Source organism: Penicillium odoratum (assembly GCF_028828045.1).
Source record: "Penicillium odoratum strain IBT 22623 chromosome Unknown utg000005l_segment0_segment0, whole genome shotgun sequence".
Taxonomy (NCBI): domain Eukaryota; kingdom Fungi; phylum Ascomycota; class Eurotiomycetes; order Eurotiales; family Aspergillaceae; genus Penicillium; species Penicillium odoratum.
In genome coordinates this window covers 4,802,511-4,821,887 of record NW_026643147.1, presented here as the reverse complement: position 1 = coordinate 4,821,887, position 19,377 = coordinate 4,802,511, and the positions used below count along the sequence as shown (strand labels likewise).

Below are 19,377 nucleotides of genomic sequence, written 5' to 3'. Positions count from 1 at the left end.
TCCGATATGGAGTACGATACCACACTGATACAATTCACATGCACCTCTTACTGTGCTTAACCCTTACAACGAATGCTTTGGGTCGACTGTTCTATGATACGAACTCATATATAGATGATAAGGGTATATTAGGCAATAAGATAGCAACAGATCAGAGATATCTACAAGGTAACCAAATGAGGGTCATTAGGATTTGATCTATGGCAAAATAAACAAAGGCAGAGAGCATGCGAAACATCTATCGCGATGCCTGAACCAACTTCTGGACTTGATACAACCATTTCTTGGCGAACTCTTCCTCCGTAAACCGTAATGCTGACCGTCTCGCCCGCTGCCGCATTGCAATCTTCTCTTCTACGGGAAGAGCAAGTGCCGCCTCAAACGCTGCTGCAAACTGTTCCTCCGTCTCGGCACGGAATCCCGTCGCTCCGTCCCCAAGATCAATCACAATGTCTTCCCGGGGCCCGCCCGAGTCATGGGTTACGCAGATCAAACCCGCAGCCTGGTACTCGACGACGCAAATCCCGAAATGTTCGTTCCACATACCATTCACGCCAACAGAGGCCGAGCTGAGGTGGGATAGCACAGCGGGCCAGCTGGCATCAACTAGGAAGGTGGTTTGATCGCGGATTTTCAACTCGTGAGCTAGTAGGCGCAGGTTGTAGATGTGTGTTTCGTCAGGGCTGGCGTGGCGGACTGAGCCGATCAGCACGAGACGTGGGGGCGGAGTATTTGCGAAAACAGGGTTCCGGGAACGTTCTTGAAGGAAGCGCGCGAATGACCGCAGAACGAGCGGGTGGTTCTTTTCTGGTCGGAACTGCGCGATATACAGCAGGACGGGCTGGCGGGTTCTCTCACTCTCAGCGTCGACCGTGATGCTTGATTGGAGCTCGGTGACTGCGGTTGGTGGGAAAACGACGGCCGGTGATGCGGGGGTTCCCTCATCGGTGTTTACGATGGTCTTGCCCGTGCCCCAGAGCGAACGGATGTGCGCTGCTGTCCAGGAGGAGTTGCACATGACCACGTCTACATGGCGGCCGACCCAGCCGTAGAGCTGGGCGAAGAGCTGCCAGTAACGGCGCTTGACTGCTCCCTTGAGCCCCTTTCCGGCGCCGGAGTTAATGCCTTGCACGCCGGTTTGGTCATCGAGGGAGGCGAGCATGTCGGTCGAAATGGTTGGGTAATGGACATACGCGCCAGTCGGGATTGTGGGGAAAAGCCACTTGCATAACGCTAGTGTGAATGCGTATCCCATAGTATCGACAAAGACATCGGGGACTAGAAGCGTGAAAGCATCGTAGGCGACCACTAAGGATCCCAATGATTGCCCTAGCAGCGTCATATACGGGTATGAGCTACTGACCACGTATTTGCGTGTCGTCAGGTAAAGTAGGACGACTGTCGGGGCGTGCAACTGAATGTTGAATCTGTTCTCCACCCGCTCAAGCATTGTGGCCTTGTTGGCTTCATGGTCTCCGGTGTAGATCACGCAAACAGCCTTCGGCCAGCGCTTCTGCGTTGCGCGAACTGCTTCCCAAAGTACACGTTCTCCACCTCCGCCGGCGTTACTATCAATAGTCAGTAAACAAATGATGTACATATAACTAGGATGTGTATATCATACCAAAAGGGGTGGAAGAATCCAATAATGCCGTCCCATTCGTCAGAGCTGGCTCCCTCGTTCTTTGAACCATTTCCGCTATCACTGCTAGAGGAAGTCTTTGCCCCACCAGAGCTATCAACCTTCTCCCAATCCTCATCTTCGACCTGACTCCGGGCTAAGGAGTTTGTAGAGGTCGTGGGTTTGGGCGCACGGTATTCCTCCTCGTCAGATCGCGCCCGCGCAATCACATAGTCCCGACGAGAGCGCGTCCGTTGGCGGATCAGCCATCCCGCGCTGCGAAATACTAGACCGAGGAGCGTCCCCGCTAGCTGTGGAAGGAAGAAGACGGAGGTAATGAGGACCACAAGGGCGAGGATGGCAGTTGACAAAAAGGCCATGGTCGCAGTTTGGTCAAGATCCTCGCATACTACTAAGTAGTAAGATAGGGGAAATTAAAATGGTTTATTTCAACTCAGAGAAGTTGACGTGTTGCTAGAATGCGTGACTTGTCACTTAACCATACGCGTCACATGATGTGGAGACCGTTTTTCCTTCTCCGAATCAACTTCAATTTGGACAACACAAGAGACCAATTGTTGATTGATTCTGCGTGGGCTGGGACGTCGCCCCGCCATATCGGCTATGAATTCCCTTCGCATCTCTTCGCGGGGTTTTAGAGCTCCTCGAAATGCCTCGTTGCCGGCAACGCTGTCCCATGTCCGACACTTCCACCCGACCAAACCAGCACCCAGTCTCATCAATGTCGCATTGGATGCCTCTACTGGGTTAATTCATGGCGTACACAATGTCACCCATCTGCCATGGGTCGCTTCCATTCCTCTTACAGCGGTTCTTGTCCGAACAGCCATTGGATTCCCACTCCAATTCTTTACACGAATCCACGCACGCCGCGAACGCGATATAGCGCCGTTATTATTGTCCGCCCAGATGAAGTTCACAAAAGAAGGAAAGAAAAAAGGGGAGTCGGCCCCAGAAGTCATGAAAAAAGTTCATGCATGGACGGCTCAAACACGAAAACAATGGGGCGTACATTCCTGGTATAAGTTCTTGACTTTCGCCCAGCTGCCCGTCTGGATATCACTTATGGAAAGTATCCGCGGAATGTGCGGGAGCACAAATGGTCTGGTACCCTGGTTACTCTCGTTGATCGAGCCAACTCAAGAGGGAGCAGCAGAAGCAGTCAAGTCCCTCCATTTGACCGTCGAGCCAACACTCGCCAATGAAGGCGCTCTCTGGTTCCCTGATCTTCTGGCCGGTGACCCCACAGGAGCATTACCTGCCCTGCTCACAGCATCCATCCTGCTGAATGTGAACCTGGGATGGAAACAAACCTCTATGTTGGAGATGTCTGATATGCCAAAGCTTCAGATGTATCAATCATTCCTTTTCACGGGTATGCGCGTGTTTATTCAGGTCCTTGCAGTCAATGTTGGATTATCGGGCTGGTATCATGAGATGCCTACTGCGCTTATGATATACTGGATAACCAGTACCAATGTTGCGACTATACAGACTTGGTTCCTGGACAAATTCTTGTTCTCAAGGCCGCCGATTCCAGCTTACAAAACAAAACACATCAAACTCTCACAGGCTGGAGATCCTTTCAGATTGAAATTGAGATCATAACCATTCTAATGCGGAAATCTTCAGCATCCATTACTACCAATCTTCCATTGGAAGGCTTGACTGACACTGTGCAAGCCTTCATGAGCCTAAGACAGTGAACTTCTATGCTCACATCGTCTCTTGCACCCTCAATCCATAAATACTATTTTGTCATTTTGAAACACTCAGAAAGACAACCCCAAACACGCTAGTGACGCGAGACGAACCTACGCCGTTAAGGGGATATGGGGGAAGAATGATTGTCCAAGACCTCCATTCTTCTGTCGAAGAAATAAGCTTGCGTCGTCGCTTGTATAATATCTCTTTTATATGTACAATATCGCATATTTTGATGTGTTGAAACCCAATTACATGTATAATTCAACCCCGATGTCAGGAGTTTCCGCCTCATTATGCTTACAGAGTGTTACTTCGTGCTGATTATGCATTGTAATGGAATATCAAAATCGGTCAATTGCAAGACCTTTCATTCATACAGAATTCAAAGTGTCTGTGCTGAGGATATCAGAAAAAATTAAACAGAAAACCTCCATCTGAGCCAGCTTCCTTGTAAGATAACTCCAGTGCGGGGGGTAGCAAATTATTGAAATTTTGAAATACATCATTTCTGATATTTCGCCTCAATGCGGCAGGACCATAAGCCATGGTGGAAATGAGAGGTTCTTAAAACAAATCACTGCCAAATCATAAGACTCAAAGCTTAGCCTTGGGAGCCGGTTCAGCAGCACTGGCTTCCTTGTTCAGCTCGATGGTACGAGAGTCGGGACCCTGGCCAAAGAAGATTACCTCAACGGTGACGTCGTCACTAAAATTGACAAATTAGAATCTGTACTGTGTCTCGCTTTTGCGGTTAGAGGTAGAATAGAACATACCGGTATCGGCGAGAGTAAGGACTAGGAAGAGTCAACAAAGCACAGAGCATGTCTTGATCCTTCCCTCCCATGGCATTGCGCACAAGATGCGTTGCTGCGTTCTTGTCCTCGACCACAAACCGGCTGTCTGCGCCGGGAATATCGTACTGCTTCTGGCGAATCGGGCGGCGCTGGCCTGCAGTAGAGACATCGCCAGCTGCCTCGACAGGCAGGTGCTTTTGGCCGCCGAAAGAGAACCAGCCCTGGAGCCAAGCCTTGTTGGATCCAGCGCCAGACTGCTGCTGCTCAATCCATTGACCGACCAAGCCAACAACTTCTTCGTTACTCAGCATCTCCCACAGACCATCGGTGGCCATGACAACGAAATCTCCCTTAGAGGGATCAATCTTAGTGGTAGTAATGACAGGTTCCGCAGTGACATATGGAGGAGTCTTGAGAAGTGGGGAGGGAGTACGACCCAAGAACTGGCCCTTGATCTTGTCTTGGATTTCTTTGCTCCATTTGTAGACCGCATCACCAAAGGCGCGACTAGGTTCCAGTTGTCCCAAGATGCGGCCATTTCGGGTTACGTAAGGCTCACCAGGGTGTTCTTCTTGCAGACGCTTAATCTCAGAGGGTGTACCACCAGTCAGGTCTTCGGATAGTGCTGTGGCAGTCCATTTTCCGTTGGGGCCGCGACGACCAAGAACGGCGCGAGAGTCGCCTGCAACTGCTACCTTCAGGTCTTTGGATTGAGAGTCGTAAAAGCTTAGCAGGGCACAGGATCCAGAGAGGGCAGGCGCAAGAAGCTCAGCGGCCATGCTTCGCGACTTGGCTTTGAGGACCTTGTCGACACTCTCGTTCACAATATCGTGGTCGAGGCGGACAAATCCTTTTTTAATAGCAGCATCGATAGCCTCTGATGAGGGTGCCAGAACCGACGGGTCAGTGGCTGCAGCTTTGTATGTGGCGTTAAGCTCCCGCGCAACGTATGAGATAAGTACGTTCCGGAGCTTGGCAGACGTGGTCCATCCCCTACCATGTTGTCAGCACATTTCTCACTACTTGTACAAAGTATCCCTCACGAGTGGCCATCGAATACCGCCCAGAACGACCAATCACTGCTGGATTCTCCGTTCTTATTAGCTGCCACTGACGAGGGTACTTCAACAGTCAGCTCGGCATGGTCGTCTTCGATCGGCGAATTGCTGGGAACCTGAGAAATGTCGTATCGAACAACACCATTGCCACGGTTGACAAGATAAGACTCCTCATGCTTCCTCAGATGCTCGGTAGCTTGCTCGGGTGTCAACATGTTCAACATGCGCCGCTCCGAATCGTCGGTCGTTTTCGATAGCGGTTGGTCTCCGGAAAGCGTCGCGGTATAGAATTGATCGTTGCTGACCAATAGACCACGGCGCGTCGGGTCTGAAGGGCCCTCGGCGTGGGCAGATGTGATCGCGCTGGAGGCGAATCCTCGGACCTGTGTTACTAATGACTGAGCGCCGTCACCCTGATACGCATACCACGCCCCGGAAGCGACCACGGTCGAAATCACGGCAAGGGAAAGTTTGCGGAAATGCATGGAGGATTGTAGCGCCGTGGGGGTATTTGACAAGCGTCGACCGCCGGAGTATGGCCGGAGGCCTCGTACCTGGTTGTGGCTGAAAGAAAGCGGACACGGCCGTCTACCGGCAACTTTCCATACTGGGGCACGCCTAGCAGTACGGAAAGCTTGCAATGTCGCCTGACGCATTGATTCTGGCGAGTGTTCAAGGATTTGTAAAGGCGACAGCAATGCTGGACTGAAGTTTCTGAAATTATCCTGTCAAGTGTCCGGCGAAGTGACACACCCTAATGGAATGGAGGACAACAAGTGAGCGGCGATAAATGATAAGAGGTATCACGTGCGCTAGGTCCACACTAGGCTGGATGAGGAAGTGTCGTCATTCCCCGCGGAATTTAATCGGATTTCAAGCTCTTTGTCGCAAACCTTTAATTATTGGTGATAGTTTGCCGTTTTCTTTTTTTTTCCCTTCGGAATGTCCTCTCGCGCAATCCGTAAGCTCTTACGCGAGCAAGAGCTGCAGAAAGCTGAGCAGCTAAATGAGACAAGTGACGATGACACCCCGCCGCGCCTCAGCAAGCCCAAGTTTAATGCCTTCGATCTCTTAAATGCCGGCGACGATGACAATGATGATAACGAGGATGGCGATCCAGAGGATTATGTGGAAGAGCCTGTGGTTCAAGCCCCAGAGCCTGTGCCAGAGCCAACAAAACCCAAGAGCTCAAGCAAGAAAAAGAAGAAGAAAAAGGCCAAGAAGACCCCAGCAGAGCCGCGGGAGGAAGCTGAGGATGACGACGAGCTAGACGAGATTGATCGAGCCCTGAAAGATCTAGCCGTTCGAGGGCAGTCAGCTGGGACTGATCTGTCAGCTGCTCCTAGTTCCAATCAAGATGTCTCTTTTCCAAAAACCACCGATGAGCTCTTGTCGATCGAATCCAAGTTTCTCAACCCGACAAACGAGATGCGGAGACTGTTTGGAAATGTCGCGTTGGAAAATTTCGATCAGGATGCAGGTGCGGGCCGCCGTCGAGATCGCAATCGGGAAGAAGCTGTCGATCTAGGTCGCGCTTTGACGGGACGATACAGTCCCGCCAGCAGAGGCCAGAGTCTGGGAGGTGTTACCTTACGGCGAAATCCACTCATGCAAGGAAAGGAGGAGTGGCCTCGGGCTCCGAGTGGAGGGCTGGGCATGGAGATGGTTGAGAAGCTCTCTTCGGGGGATATACGCTACAAGATCCTACACAATGCGGCGTACGTGGATGTACAGCATCAGTTCGAGCTTTGTGTTGAGTCTATGGATCCCCAGAGACTGATTCAACATCTTCAATACAACCCTTATCACATTTCTACTCTGCTTCAAGTCTCCGAGATTGCCAAGCATCAAAGTGACCATGCTGTTTCTGCCGATCTTTTAGAACGAGCACTGTTCAATATAGGTCGCTCGGCCCACTCGTCATTTGGTAGTCGACTCAAGGCAGGCCAGGCCAGACTTGACTTCTTGCACGCGGAGAATCGAGAATTATGGCTTGTGGGATGGAGGTATATTGCGAATCTAGGAATGAAGGGAACATGGCGAACAGCCTACGAATGGGCCAAGCTGCTTCTTAGCTTGGATGATTCGGATCCCTACTGCATGAAGTTGATGGTCGATTCTCTCGCTTTGCGTGGTCGGGAGTATGCGCAGTTTGTGGAGCTCTGCACCCAGACTCGCTTCCGCCGCGACTGGGCCGACCTCCCTAACATCCAGTGCTCGCTAGTGATGGCTTATATCCGTCTGAAGAAGCCTCAGGAATGTCGCAAGCAACTTCAAGTCGCTATGTCTCGCTTCCCGTGGATCTTCAACCGGCTGGCTCAGGAGCTGGACCTTCAACACATTCCTAAGCAGATCTGGGGCAAGATGCCTCCAACTGGATCCCATGAGCTTCTCACAGAACTCTATATTGTTCGTTGCAAGGACCTTTGGAACACCCCTGAAGCAGTATCCCTGATCATGGAAGTTGCCGACACACTTTCCGGGGATTCAGAGCCCATCGAGCCACCGAAGATCACCTTGGATATTGCTCGTCATGTAATCTTGTCAGACATTCCGAGTGTGACCACCCATCTGCCCAACCGTTTCGTGTCTGGTCGACTTTCCGCATCAGATCCTTTACCCCCTTATGAGTCAGAAGCCTTCCGCCAACAGTCTGATCCTACACCCTCTTACCTTTCACGAATCCCCGAGGGTGGGCGGCCACAGTGGCTGCGTGATCTTCTGGATCAGATGGACAACGGTGGTATCCAGTTCCCCCGCTTCCGGGATGGTGCCGATGGAGAAGACAACATCGCTGAAGATGGCGCCGCTGACCATGCAGGTGGTCGGCCGCGTGGACTGACGGGGGATCAGCAAGTTCTCGAGCAATGGCTCTTGCAGGATGGGTTGGAGTCACTACAGATGTTCCTGGCTCAGCACGGTGTAGACCGCGGTAACTGGGGCGATGTGGTAGATTATGCCCCGCTGACGGATTATCTGGAGGCTCTCTCAGAAATCCAACCCGAGACATCTCAGCAGCGGCTACTGCATGGCCCGGTTCAGGAAATTATTGGTGATTTTGCAGTGACCATGCTCGAGGATGAACTTGAGATGATGCAAGAGGAAATCTCTAATCCCAGCGATCTGGATTGAGACTGGAGAGTAGAACTTAAAAAATACAAACAAGCAATCATTATATGTGTAACAACACAATCTCCTCTTCAAAAAAAAATAGAAGTGGCCAGTATGTACCTCTGTAAGGTCTGCGACATGGATGTATTGGGCTGTGTATATAGATATATATCCACTCAAGTAAAATGGTTTTTACTATCGCCGAATCTGAAATTGTGCAGGTCACTCAAGACATCAATATTGTATACCATAAAAAAGCCTAGAACCGAATAGGTCAGTACGTGTGATCAAAGTTACCTTATCATGCAGTCAGAATCTGCATGATGCAGCCCTAGAGGTAATCAGACAGAGCTGCACCTGTGATTGGTTGACAGATATTTGGTGTTATCGGATAATGCAACAGTACAGATTTGTACTAGTTTGGGGGTTTTCTTTCTTTTCTAGTCAGGTGAAGGTTCAAATGTTAATGTTTTCTATTCTCTCAAGTCTCTCATATGAGTTCTAAGCTCTGACATTCTTCCGGAAGGGATCCAACCTTGAGATCGATTGTGTCATAGGACGGCACAGCCGCACCCGCTCCCCTGCCCCCACGAAAATCTTGAGAAAACATTCTCAGGTTCGCGACCACATATCTTTTTCGCGACTCTGAATCTCAGCATGTCGGAGACTCCCGTACCTCTTACGCCCTCCGAGGCAGCGTCCGGTCTTCTAGGCTCGGTGTCTATGACCTGTTGGATTTTCTTGTTGGTACGTCACTCCACCAAGCTATGCCGCAATTGCACAGCGAAGACACAGCGAAGAAAACTACGAAAAATAAAATCTAAAAGGATCATCAAATAGGTTCCTCAACTGATTGAAAACTACCGCAACGGAAATGCCGAAGCAATCTCCTTCCTCTTCGTTCTCGTTTGGTTCATCGGTGATATCGCCAACCTCATAGGCGGCGTACTAGCTGGCCTAGTACCCGTCATTGTCGCCATTGCTGTATATTTCTGCCTGGCGGATGGTGTTCTCATTGCGCAATGTCTATATTATAAAGCAAGGAACTCTCGCCCTGGCTCTGTGCACCGGCGCCGGCGCTCGTCGACCGAGACGCTTGATCCCACAACCCCGCTGCTTGGTCGGCGGTTTAGCGATTCGCTTGGGGGTTCTAATGGGCGGCGGCGGTCCTCGGGCTCTTGCCGCGGGTACCAGGGTGTTGGACGCCGGGACAGCGAGGTTGAGGATCCCTTGGCGAAGATCGTGGAGGAGAGTGAGTATGGGCGGAAGGCTTGGTTGAAGAACTGTGTTAGCGTGCTGGGCATCTTCGTTGTTGGCATGGCTGGTTGGACTATTGCTTGGCAGACTGGCATGTGGTCGCCGGCACCGGCGCCGCACAATGATGTGGGTGCGGCAGATATGGCTACTGGAGGGCAGATTTTGGGATACTTCAGTTCTGTTTGTTATCTGGGGTACGTTAATTACCTCCTTTGTGGACTGTTGATTGATACTGACTTTGCTGTAGAGCGAGATTGCCTCAGATCTACAAGAACTACTGCGACAAGTCATGTGAAGGTAGATCGACTCGATCGTATCTCAACATGGGGTATACACTAACATTGTATAGGCTTGTCACTTTTGTTCTTCATCCTTTCTCTCCTGGGTAACTTGACATACGGCGCCGGGGTATGTGATAATTAATTCTGTTTACTGGAAAGTATCCTTTTACTAACAACTGAACAGATTCTGGCCCACTCGCTGGAACGAAATTATGTTATGACCAACCTGCCCTGGTTGATCGGATCTTTGGGAACTATGGCTGAAGATGTGGTTATCTTCGCCCAATTCCGCATCTATGCTGCACAAGAACCTCTGTTGGCAGTGTCTTGATTTTATCTGAATATTTTATTGTGTCTGTACTATGTCACACTGATCTAGGTGCAGCCACTGTACACAGTTACACAGGCTATACTGTTGACAACGGCTTGCATGCGCTTGGGTGGAGCTGAAGTTTTGGTCTTGGGAGCGAACACGGCGTTTTGTTATCTTTATTATAGCTGGGGTATAAGCAAAAAGCAAATGAATCATTACCGGAAAGCAAGCGTGCACTTTCTTCCACAGCCACATTAGACTGCATAGTATGAAGTGTATGAAAAACCATACAAATAGTTTCTACGTCATACTATACCAATACCCGAATCAATGAGGGCTTTTATCGCAAGACTACGGATATACCCCAGACCAAGTTCGAGAAACAGCATTTCATAGGTCGTGGCGCATAGCATGAGACCATAAACGAGTCATGACTCATTCATGGGGAAATCGAAACACATCATACATCTACCTGCCATGCCTGGGTGTAGGCCATGGTCAAATGAGAAAAAAGTTGTGCCAAACGTCTCTTGAATTCCCCTAATATCCTGGAAGCAACAAAAGTCTCGGAATCACAAAGGCATCCGATCGATTCTACCTCCGCGACTCGATGCGGAGGTAGACCGAGCACCCAGTCTCCATTGAATGTCCTTGTCCGTTTGAATCTTTTGCTATTTTCTTTTTTTTCTTCCCCGTGATTTAGGTCTTCGTAGCAGGGGTCGTGGAGTATCGAGTACAAGAGAGAATCGTCGAGGGAGCCGCAAGGCGGCAGCGGAATAAAAGGTAAGGGAAAGAGCAAAAAGGAAACGACTTCAAATTCGTAACGGTTAAACCGCTTAGTCAAACAGACCGAATCCCATGTCGTCGTCAGACTCCTCCTTCTCTGTGTGGGGGTTAGCAACCCATCCCAACATGTACACCAATCGAATCGAAACTTACCCTCAACCTTCTCCTCGGCGGCGGCCTCGGCGGGGGCAGCAGCACCACCGGCGGCGGCAGCACCAGCAGCAGGGGCGGCGGCACCAGCGGAGCCAACGTTGGTCAGCATGTCCTTGATGTCCTTGCCCTCAAGAGCCTGGTAGAAAGAAAAATCGCGTAAGTCCCTGATCATTGAATTCGTTGTATATCGGTAATTTCCCCCAAAAAATCATTCGTGGAAAAGCGGAGAGTGCGATTGATTGTTGACGAGGCGGGATTAGAAATTTACCTTGGCGAAGATGGTGGCCCAGATGGGCTCGACCTCCTGGACCTTGGCGGCAGTGATCAGGGTCTGGATCTTGTCGGCCTGGAAAACGAAGTTCAGTTAGCCTGTGTTCTGAATTTGATGTGGCCCAGTAAATCCAGTGCCCGCCAATTCTCTCTTCTTATGCGATTCAAGATCTGCAGAGAACAGATACTGGCGGGGGACCTCTGTCCACGTCACATCTTCGTGATCCCTCTCGATCTCAGAAAATACGTACAGTGATCTCAATGCCATCATCGGCAAGGACCAAAGCGGCGTAAGAGCAGGCGAGCTCGGAGGTGGACATTTTGTCGACTGGGGTTGACCGGGTTGAAGTTGAAGATGGGGAGAGAAGAAGAGAGTGAAGGGTATCAAAAGCCTATCCGAACATGGCAACTGCTGCTTGGCGTGTGTGGGAAAAAGCCCTCGCTTAGGGCTTGGCCCAATATGGACTAGCGCATCGAAAGGCACGTGACTTCTAGAAATATGCACTAGGCTAAATTTGTATGGATGACATAATCACGCAGTAATCAGCTATCGCAGGACGATATCAATCGGTCCCGAACTGACATCACAGACTGTGGGGTTTGCACGAACTCATTTCATTTCTGATTCAAGTGCGATATTGTCCTTCCAGATCCAAAATCCTCATTTCAGCTCATTGCCATCTTATCCCTATTTTGTCCCCATCTTACCTTTTCCCGACCCCTCCGATCATGGAGTCCCCCGCCATACCGGTCCCGCTGGATCCGCGGGAGCAGCCCATCCTCGAACGCTTGCTCCGCACCCGCGATTCCCTCCTGCTCCTCAAACAAGACAAATCGTCTTATATCAAGTCTCGTGATGTTCTTCCTCTATACGAGGAGGTAATCGGAGAAGTGGAAAAGCTCAATGCAGCTCGCAAAGACTTGGACCGCCGCCTGATTCATAACCGATGTGAGTACCGGGTGGGCTGACGGGCCGATGGACCGTGCGTCGCCAATGTACAGCGTGACTGACCACCAACGATGACAGTGGACTATGTTTTGGATGATTGTTTCCAGTTGATTTCCTTGCTGTTCTTAACGGTGGGCAAGAATAACGAGGCGCCGGCAGTGTAAGCTGATCATCTACCCCGCTGTTCCCTTATCCATGCTAACTTCTTTGTTTAGTTACTCACTGGCAACAACCATTCAGGTATTTTTTTGAAACCGAGCTCTCATTGTCCTTGGAACCATTCTGACTCTTTTTTTTAGCGCCTTCTTGACCACCTTGATGAGGCTGGCTTTTATAGTTCGAAGGATTTGAATTCGATCACGAAGACCCTCGAATCGATGCGGGAAACTCTCGATCGCGGCCGGAATACATACTCACCGGCTCTTCTTACACTCCTTGAAAGTCGATTGGAACAATGCCGGATTTCTTTAGAGAAACTACAGAAAGGACTTGCTGTCCTGGCTCCACCCTTGGCCCAGACTCATGAAACACTGGTTTCTATCCTGCGTTCCACCTCTGCAGTCAACACCCGCTCAAAGGTAGCTCACCAATTGTGCTATTCTTTTCTTCTTTCTTTATGCTAAATTTCGCTGGTATTAGTTTTCAGCCACGGAAGTCAACAGCCTTCGGGATCAGCTGAAGAAGATCGAGAACCAGATGAAGGATGGGAACTTTGTGGATGCCGATGGTAATATCCTTCCAGGCCAGGACGATCTTAGATCTCTGATGCAGCGATGCTGGCGGTGGACGGAAATTGTTCTCGAGCGGTATGTTTCTGGCCCGTGATGACAAAAAAATCCCCGGATACTAACCTCAATGTAGCCAAGGCAAGGTCCTGGAGCGCTTTCAGGACCAATATGAACGCCTGCTCGAGATTCGCAATCAGCTAGATCGCTTGTCAGTTACGCAGGCCTGGTCACTGCGGGAAACGGATCTTTTTGGATACCAGCGCAAGCTTGATCGAATTGATGAGGCTCGCGTCAATGGCAACTTTGTTGATGCTGAAGGACAGCCTGCCGATCTTCACGCGCAGCGGGTACATTATTCAGTTGAATTCGTCGCAGATGGACCATGCTAATCTAATTTTAGACACTGCTTTATCTCATTCGACGAAGCTATGCATACATCTACGCCCTTCTTATCTCCTCCGAACCCGTTTCCGAGGCCTTGCTACCGGTCTACAACCAACTCCAGACTCTTCGTCGCTGTCTGATCGAGGTTAAGGAGTCTGGTGGTGTTTCAAACTCGAGGGAGCTATATCCTTACAGCATGAAGGTATTTTATTGATCCCCCATCCCCATATTTTTATCAGCATGAATAACCGAAGCAGCTCAATTCAATCGACAACATGCGCATTGACGGAAAGTTCTACGTTGGCCCCGACATTCCCGAGGGCCAAGGAAGTGTGAATTCCCTGCTTGCAGAATGTTATGATTATGTTTGGGAACTGCGGGCCGCCGTTGCAGAGGATGAAAACCAGGCCTAGAGGGACTGTTTCAACCGAATTGTTTCTTTTAATTTCCAATACGTGTTGTTCCTACCTATCTTTGTGGATTGGCCATCTATGAAACGCCCTGGATGTTTTGCCATTGTACTTTTTTGGGCTTGACCTAATGACTTTTTCCTTTTCTTGTGTTCACGAGGCGTTTTATCAGTGGCAATCTTGAACCCGATTTGGGTGTTGGTATTACTTATGGAGGGAGGACTGATATCTGAGTATTGAAATTTGGAATGTTTTATTTCGAAGCCACTTCATTACTTGTTCCTTCAAGTTTCTACAAAATATGGTCAGCTGTACCTAAGATAATGTGCTTGATCCAGAACAAGCCTCTAAAGCAATCTTCATATCTGGGCCAAAACCAGGATTCTTCGAAATCTTATTGTCTTTGGCATTCGTTTTAATTATACTATCGTATCTGCTGCTGGATAATCTCATCGTGCAAAATTCAACATTGAGCCTAACGCTGATTACTAGTAACTTAGACAGGAACAAGGCCTCTAGGTGCAAGGATTTAATTACGGACATCATCTATTGTGATTTTGGTGTTGCCAGCTTGTATTATACGAGTAAAAGGACAAGAACAGAGAATTCAGAGGAGGTGAAACAAACAGTAAAAATAACGAAGAAGGAAACATGAAGAGATTAGCAGGATTCGATCCGCAAAGCCCCAAAAACGCGAAAAACCCCCCCCCCCCCCCCCGGTAGGATGTGTACCCCTTGGGGCCCAGGAAAAACGAGTAGCTCTCTAACCACTAGGTTGTCTGGCAATTATCTCAATAGCACTTTGGAATATGATCTATGTAACCCTATTTTCAGCCAGAATCATCATTCCCTAGGCTACTTATCACTTATTAACACTGCCCCATGTTCATGCCCATGCCCCAACCAATACTGACACTTTTTCCCTATGCTAATCCTTCAATCAACCCTGGAAATGCCACTAGGATCATGAGCTACCAAGGTATCTTTGACATAATGAACATTTATCCAAAAATGTCTCTTAAAAACATAGATATCAAAGCCTGCATTATACGTAATCCTGTAGATCGTAGTTATACTCCGGTTTCCCCACAATTATTTTAAACAACCGGTATCGGCGTAAGCCTAGCCAATCAAGGCCAAGACAAATAACACTGCTCCGACGGCGAAAAAAAGCCCTTGGAATCTCAACCCTGACTCTTTCCCCAGTTTCCACCCCTCCACAATTGAAGATGGTGAGCCAGCTAGTTTGGCAGCGGGTTACCGCCTCTCGCAGGGTTAGTTCTAGATACTTCAAACAACCAAATGGCCAGAATTGAACTTTACTGACCTTGAAGCAGCTGGCCGCGCGCTTGTCCCCACAACGAGTCACCCGTGGCCTGGCCACCGAGGCCTCCTCCTCCCGGATGCCGCCCTACCCCAAGATTGTCCGAAACCTCGAGCAGGTTCGCAAGGTTCTCGGTTCTGACCGTGCCCTGACCCTTGCTGAGAAGATCTTGTACGCTCATTTGGCCAACCCCGAGGAGTCACTGCTCACCGGTACCAACAATGGCCGTGACATCCGGGGCAATGCCAACTTGAAGCTCAAGCCCGATCGTGTGGCCATGCAGGATGCTTCTGCACAGATGGCTCTGCTCCAATTCATGTCCTGTGGTCTGCCTTCCACTGCTGTGCCGGCTAGTATTCACTGTGACCACATGATTGTTGGTGAACGTGGTGCCGACGTCGATCTTCCGGCTTCGATCAAGGGTAACAGTGAGGTGTTCGACTTCTTGGAGAGTGCTGCCAAGCGTTACGGTATTGAGTTCTGGCCCCCCGGTGCGGGTATTATCCACCAGAGCGTGCTGGAGAACTATGCCGCCCCGGGTCTAATGATGCTCGGTACTGATAGCCACACTCCTAACGGAGGTGGTTTGGGTGCTATTGCTATTGGTGTTGGTGGTGCGGATGCCGTCGATGCTTTGGTTGATGCTCCGTGGGAATTGAAGGCGCCTAAGATTCTCGGTGTGCGTCTTGAGGGTCGTCTGAGCGGCTGGGCCTCTCCCAAGGATATCATCATGCACCTTGCGGGCAAACTCACCGTGCGTGGTGGTACTGGTTTTGTTATTGAATACCACGGACCTGGTGTGGAGACTCTGAGCTGCACTGGTATGGCTACCTGCTGTAACATGGGTGCTGAGGTGGGCGCTACCACTTCGCTCTTCCCCTTCTCGCCCAGCATGGTTCCGTACCTGGAGGCCACTCACCGCGGTCATGTCGCCCGTGCTGCTGCTGAGATTGCTGCCTCTGGTCCTCAGAACCTGCTGCGGGCTGATACCGAGGCTGAGTATGATCAGGTGATCACCATCAACCTGTCCGAGCTGGAGCCTCACATTAACGGCCCATTCACCCCGGATCTCTCGGTTCCTCTTTCCAAGTTTGCAGACACCGTCCGCGAGAAGAAGTGGCCCGAGACTTTCGGTGCTGGTCTCATCGGTAGCTGCACCAACTCCTCGTATGAGGATATGACCCGTGCTGAGCACCTGGTCAAGCAGGCCTCCGCCGCTGGCTTGAAGCCCAAGGCCGACTTCTTCATCACCCCTGGTAGTGAGCAAATTCGGGCCACTCTCGAGCGTGACCAGACTCTGTCTACTTTTTCTGAGGCTGGTGGTATTGTCCTCGCTAACGCCTGTGGTCCCTGCATCGGTCAGTGGAACCGTACTGATGAGGTGCCCAAGGGTGAGGACAACGCCATCTTCACTTCCTACAACCGTAACTTCCCCGGTCGTAACGATGGTAACCGTCGCACTATGAACTTCCTGGCTTCTCCTGAGCTAGTCACTGCCCTCGCCTACTCCGGTACCACTACCTTCAACCCCATGACCGATTCCTTGACCACCCCAAGTGGCGAGTCCTTCAAGTTCCAGCCTCCTCAGGGCTTTGACTTGCCTAGCGCCGGTTTCGAGGCTGGTAACCCCAAGTTCCAGCCTACTGCCGCTATCCCCGACGCTAGCGTTGAGGTCGAGGTCTCCCCCACCTCGGACCGCTTGGCTTTGCTGGAGCCGTTCGCTCCTTTCCCCGAGGGAGATCTTTCCGGCCTGCAGGTTCTGTACAAGGTCAAGGGCCAGTGCACAACTGACACCATCTCAGCTGCCGGACCCTGGCTCAAGTACAAGGGCCACTTGCCCAACATCTCCGCCAACACTCTCATTGGTGCTGTCAACGCTGCTACCGGCGAGACCAACGTCGCCTACGATGAGAATGGTAACAAGCACGGAATTCCCGAGCTCGCTGAACAGTGGAAGAACCGTGGTATCGAGTGGCTCGTCGTCGCCGAGGACAACTACGGTGAGGGCTCTGCCCGTGAGCACGCCGCTCTGCAGCCCCGTTTCCTCGGTGGCCGTGTCATCGTCTCCAAGAGCTTTGCCCGTATCCACGAGACCAACCTGAAGAAGCAGGGTGTTGTCCCTCTCACCTTTGCCAACCGTGAGGATTACGACCGTATTGATGCCTGCGACACTGTCGACACTGTCGGCCTCTACGATGTCCTGAAGGCTGGTGGTCAGGGCGAGGTCCAGCTCCGCGTTACCAAGCGCAAGACTGGCGAGACCTTCCTCGTTCCTACCAAGCACACCCTCAGCAAGGATCAATCTGGATTCATTCTTGCCGGCAGTGCCCTGAACCTTCTGGCCAAGCAGGCTCAGAAATAAATAAATAAAAGTGAAGTTAGATGTTTCTGAAACGAAACAAAAAAGTCGGTTTCGATCAGCAGTCGATGATCCGGGCTGGACTGCGGGATGCATAAATAGCTGCCATTTCACTTTTGTATCTGTGGAGAACTTGGATTTCTGTATTATTTTTTGGGTTTTGCGAGCTAGATGATATCCAATGTGATCTGTATTCTATGTTTTGAACTTTCCACTGGCTTTTGATGGCTCACCTGGGTAACTTTGATTTCTTTTCTTGAATATACTATTCCGTACTGTCAGAACTTATATTCCTGAGCCTTTACTGGTCAGGTATAGAATTTTGTGGATGTGGTAAGACCAAACATGCAGGGTTTACCCTTACAGATAAGATTGCGGGGGCTCAGTATAAATAACTTTTGTCCGCCCTGCCGTTGACACGGCAATTGCACCACCCCTCAACCCACTCGCAATGCATCAGCCTACCCACTCAATAAAGAAACCATGGATTAAAACACCGCTCATTGAGTCCGCAACACTATCCAAGCTTGCAGGATGGTAAGCACTTCCTCCCACCTCATACAAATCCCAGCACGAACAGGAACAAATCAAACACGATCGAATTCTTATAACTAACAAGAAACTAAAGCAAAATCTACCTCAAACTCGAACTTCTACAGCCATCCGGATCATTCAAATCAAGGTACGTCAATTCGTCCCAAAAGCATCGTATCGTATCATCTACCTGAATCCGACTACATGCTAACCACACCACACCATTAACAGAGGAATCGGCAACTTAATCCTCTCCGCTCTGAAGAACCCAGCCAACAAAAACAAGGCGGTTCATTTCTACAGCTCCTCAGGCGGAAACGCCGGTCTAGCAGCTATCCATGCAGCTCGTGATCTCAACTGCGCCTGCACGGTCGTCGTACCACACAGCACAAAGCCAATGATGATCACCAAGCTACGCTCCGCCGGAGCCTCGGACGTAGTGCAGCACGGAGCGAGCTGGTTCGAAGCAGACACGTACCTTCGGGAGAACTTTATCGAGAAACAGCCCGCGGACGAGAACGTCGTCAACGTCTACGTGCCGCCGTTTGATCACCCCGATATCTGGGATGGGGCGGGAAGTATGGTTGACGAGATCGCGTCGCAGTTACCTGTGCGGGAAGCTGGTGGGCGTCAGGTAGCGGGTGCGTTCCCTGCTGATGCGATTGTGTGCAGTGTTGGTGGTGGGGGCCTTTTAAACGGCGTTGTTGCGGGGTTGGAGAAGCATATGGATGAGTTCGGGAGTGGGACTGATATTCCTGGCGTGAAGAGGGTGCATGTCCTGGCGGTGGAGACTAAGGGAGCAGATTCGTTGGCTCTTTCGTTGCGGAATGGCCGGTTGAGTACTTTGGATGCCATTACTTCGCAGGCTACTTCGCTTGGGGCGCTTTGTGTGGCTAAGAAGACTTTGGCTAATGCTAAGTATCCGCCGCCTGGTGTGCAGGTTAGTAGTATCGTGGGGTCTGATGCTGAGGCTGCAAGGGGTATTTTGCGGTTGGCGGATGAGACGCGGTTGCAGGTGGAGTTGGCTTGTGGGATTAGCTTGGAGATTGCTGTTTCTGGACGGTTGAAGGAGGTTATGCCGGATTTGACTGCTGATAGTCGGGTTGTGGTTGTTGTTTGTGGTGGGAGTAATATTACGGCGGAGATGATTGCGGAGTATAGACAGCGACTAGATGAAGGGTGGGAATAGATGAGACAGTAGAGAAGGTTCAAATGTTGTTTATGGGCTCTAGAGAAATATATTCGCTTGCAAATTGACTATGTCTAATGTCAAATCTCAAATTTTAAATGTTGGAAGCTACATTGGCGATGTAGACC

The 19,377-nt window shown here is 50.4% G+C and overlaps 9 protein-coding genes across 9 annotated transcripts; 6 read left to right on the top strand and 3 right to left on the bottom strand.

Moving 5' to 3' along the window:
- Positions 1-238: 238 nt before the first annotated feature.
- N7520_007349 (alpha-1,2-mannosyltransferase ALG11) lies at positions 239-2,001 on the bottom strand (the record flags this gene model as incomplete). Its single annotated transcript, XM_057141283.1, has 2 exons — positions 239-1,568; positions 1,625-2,001. 2 exons carry the CDS (start codon positions 1,999-2,001, stop codon positions 239-241), a joined length of 1,707 nt encoding a protein of 568 aa, XP_056995289.1.
- A 244-nt stretch (positions 2,002-2,245) lies between these two features.
- On the top strand, positions 2,246-3,250 carry N7520_007348 (putative mitochondrial export translocase Oxa2; the record flags this gene model as incomplete). The annotated part of the gene is made up of 1 exon (XM_057141282.1): positions 2,246-3,250. One exon carries the CDS (start codon positions 2,246-2,248, stop codon positions 3,248-3,250), a length of 1,005 nt encoding a protein of 334 aa, XP_056995288.1.
- A 693-nt stretch (positions 3,251-3,943) lies between these two features.
- ptcF (type 2C protein phosphatase ptcF) lies at positions 3,944-5,857 on the bottom strand (the record flags this gene model as incomplete). The annotated part of the gene is made up of 3 exons (XM_057141281.1): positions 3,944-4,055; positions 4,123-5,136; positions 5,187-5,857. The coding sequence occupies 3 exons, from the start codon at positions 5,855-5,857 to the stop codon at positions 3,944-3,946; spliced, it is 1,797 nt and encodes a 598-aa protein (XP_056995287.1).
- Positions 5,858-6,143: 286 nt separating this feature from the next.
- Positions 6,144-8,333, top strand: N7520_007346 (transcriptional repressor TCF25 family protein; the record flags this gene model as incomplete). The annotated part of the gene is made up of 1 exon (XM_057141280.1): positions 6,144-8,333. The coding sequence occupies one exon, from the start codon at positions 6,144-6,146 to the stop codon at positions 8,331-8,333; it is 2,190 nt and encodes a 729-aa protein (XP_056995286.1).
- Positions 8,334-8,969: 636 nt separating this feature from the next.
- N7520_007345 (PQ-loop repeat-containing protein) lies at positions 8,970-10,181 on the top strand (the record flags this gene model as incomplete). The annotated part of the gene is made up of 5 exons (XM_057141279.1): positions 8,970-9,059; positions 9,153-9,763; positions 9,817-9,866; positions 9,919-9,977; positions 10,035-10,181. The coding sequence occupies 5 exons, from the start codon at positions 8,970-8,972 to the stop codon at positions 10,179-10,181; spliced, it is 957 nt and encodes a 318-aa protein (XP_056995285.1).
- Positions 10,182-10,999: 818 nt separating this feature from the next.
- rpp1 (ribosomal protein P1) lies at positions 11,000-11,692 on the bottom strand (the record flags this gene model as incomplete). The annotated part of the gene is made up of 4 exons (XM_057141278.1): positions 11,000-11,046; positions 11,103-11,238; positions 11,371-11,448; positions 11,624-11,692. 4 exons carry the CDS (start codon positions 11,690-11,692, stop codon positions 11,000-11,002), a joined length of 330 nt encoding a protein of 109 aa, XP_056995284.1.
- A 409-nt stretch (positions 11,693-12,101) lies between these two features.
- N7520_007343 (uncharacterized protein) lies at positions 12,102-13,846 on the top strand (the record flags this gene model as incomplete). Its single annotated transcript, XM_057141277.1, has 8 exons — positions 12,102-12,321; positions 12,400-12,481; positions 12,537-12,561; positions 12,621-12,899; positions 12,961-13,127; positions 13,183-13,396; positions 13,450-13,635; positions 13,691-13,846. 8 exons carry the CDS (start codon positions 12,102-12,104, stop codon positions 13,844-13,846), a joined length of 1,329 nt encoding a protein of 442 aa, XP_056995283.1.
- Positions 13,847-15,072: 1,226 nt separating this feature from the next.
- N7520_007342 (aconitate hydratase ACO2) lies at positions 15,073-17,529 on the top strand (the record flags this gene model as incomplete). The annotated part of the gene is made up of 2 exons (XM_057141276.1): positions 15,073-15,117; positions 15,181-17,529. 2 exons carry the CDS (start codon positions 15,073-15,075, stop codon positions 17,527-17,529), a joined length of 2,394 nt encoding a protein of 797 aa, XP_056995282.1.
- A 448-nt stretch (positions 17,530-17,977) lies between these two features.
- On the top strand, positions 17,978-19,249 carry N7520_007341 (putative L-serine dehydratase; the record flags this gene model as incomplete). The annotated part of the gene is made up of 3 exons (XM_057141275.1): positions 17,978-18,063; positions 18,155-18,208; positions 18,292-19,249. 3 exons carry the CDS (start codon positions 17,978-17,980, stop codon positions 19,247-19,249), a joined length of 1,098 nt encoding a protein of 365 aa, XP_056995281.1.
- Between the last annotated feature and the right edge of the window lie 128 nt (positions 19,250-19,377).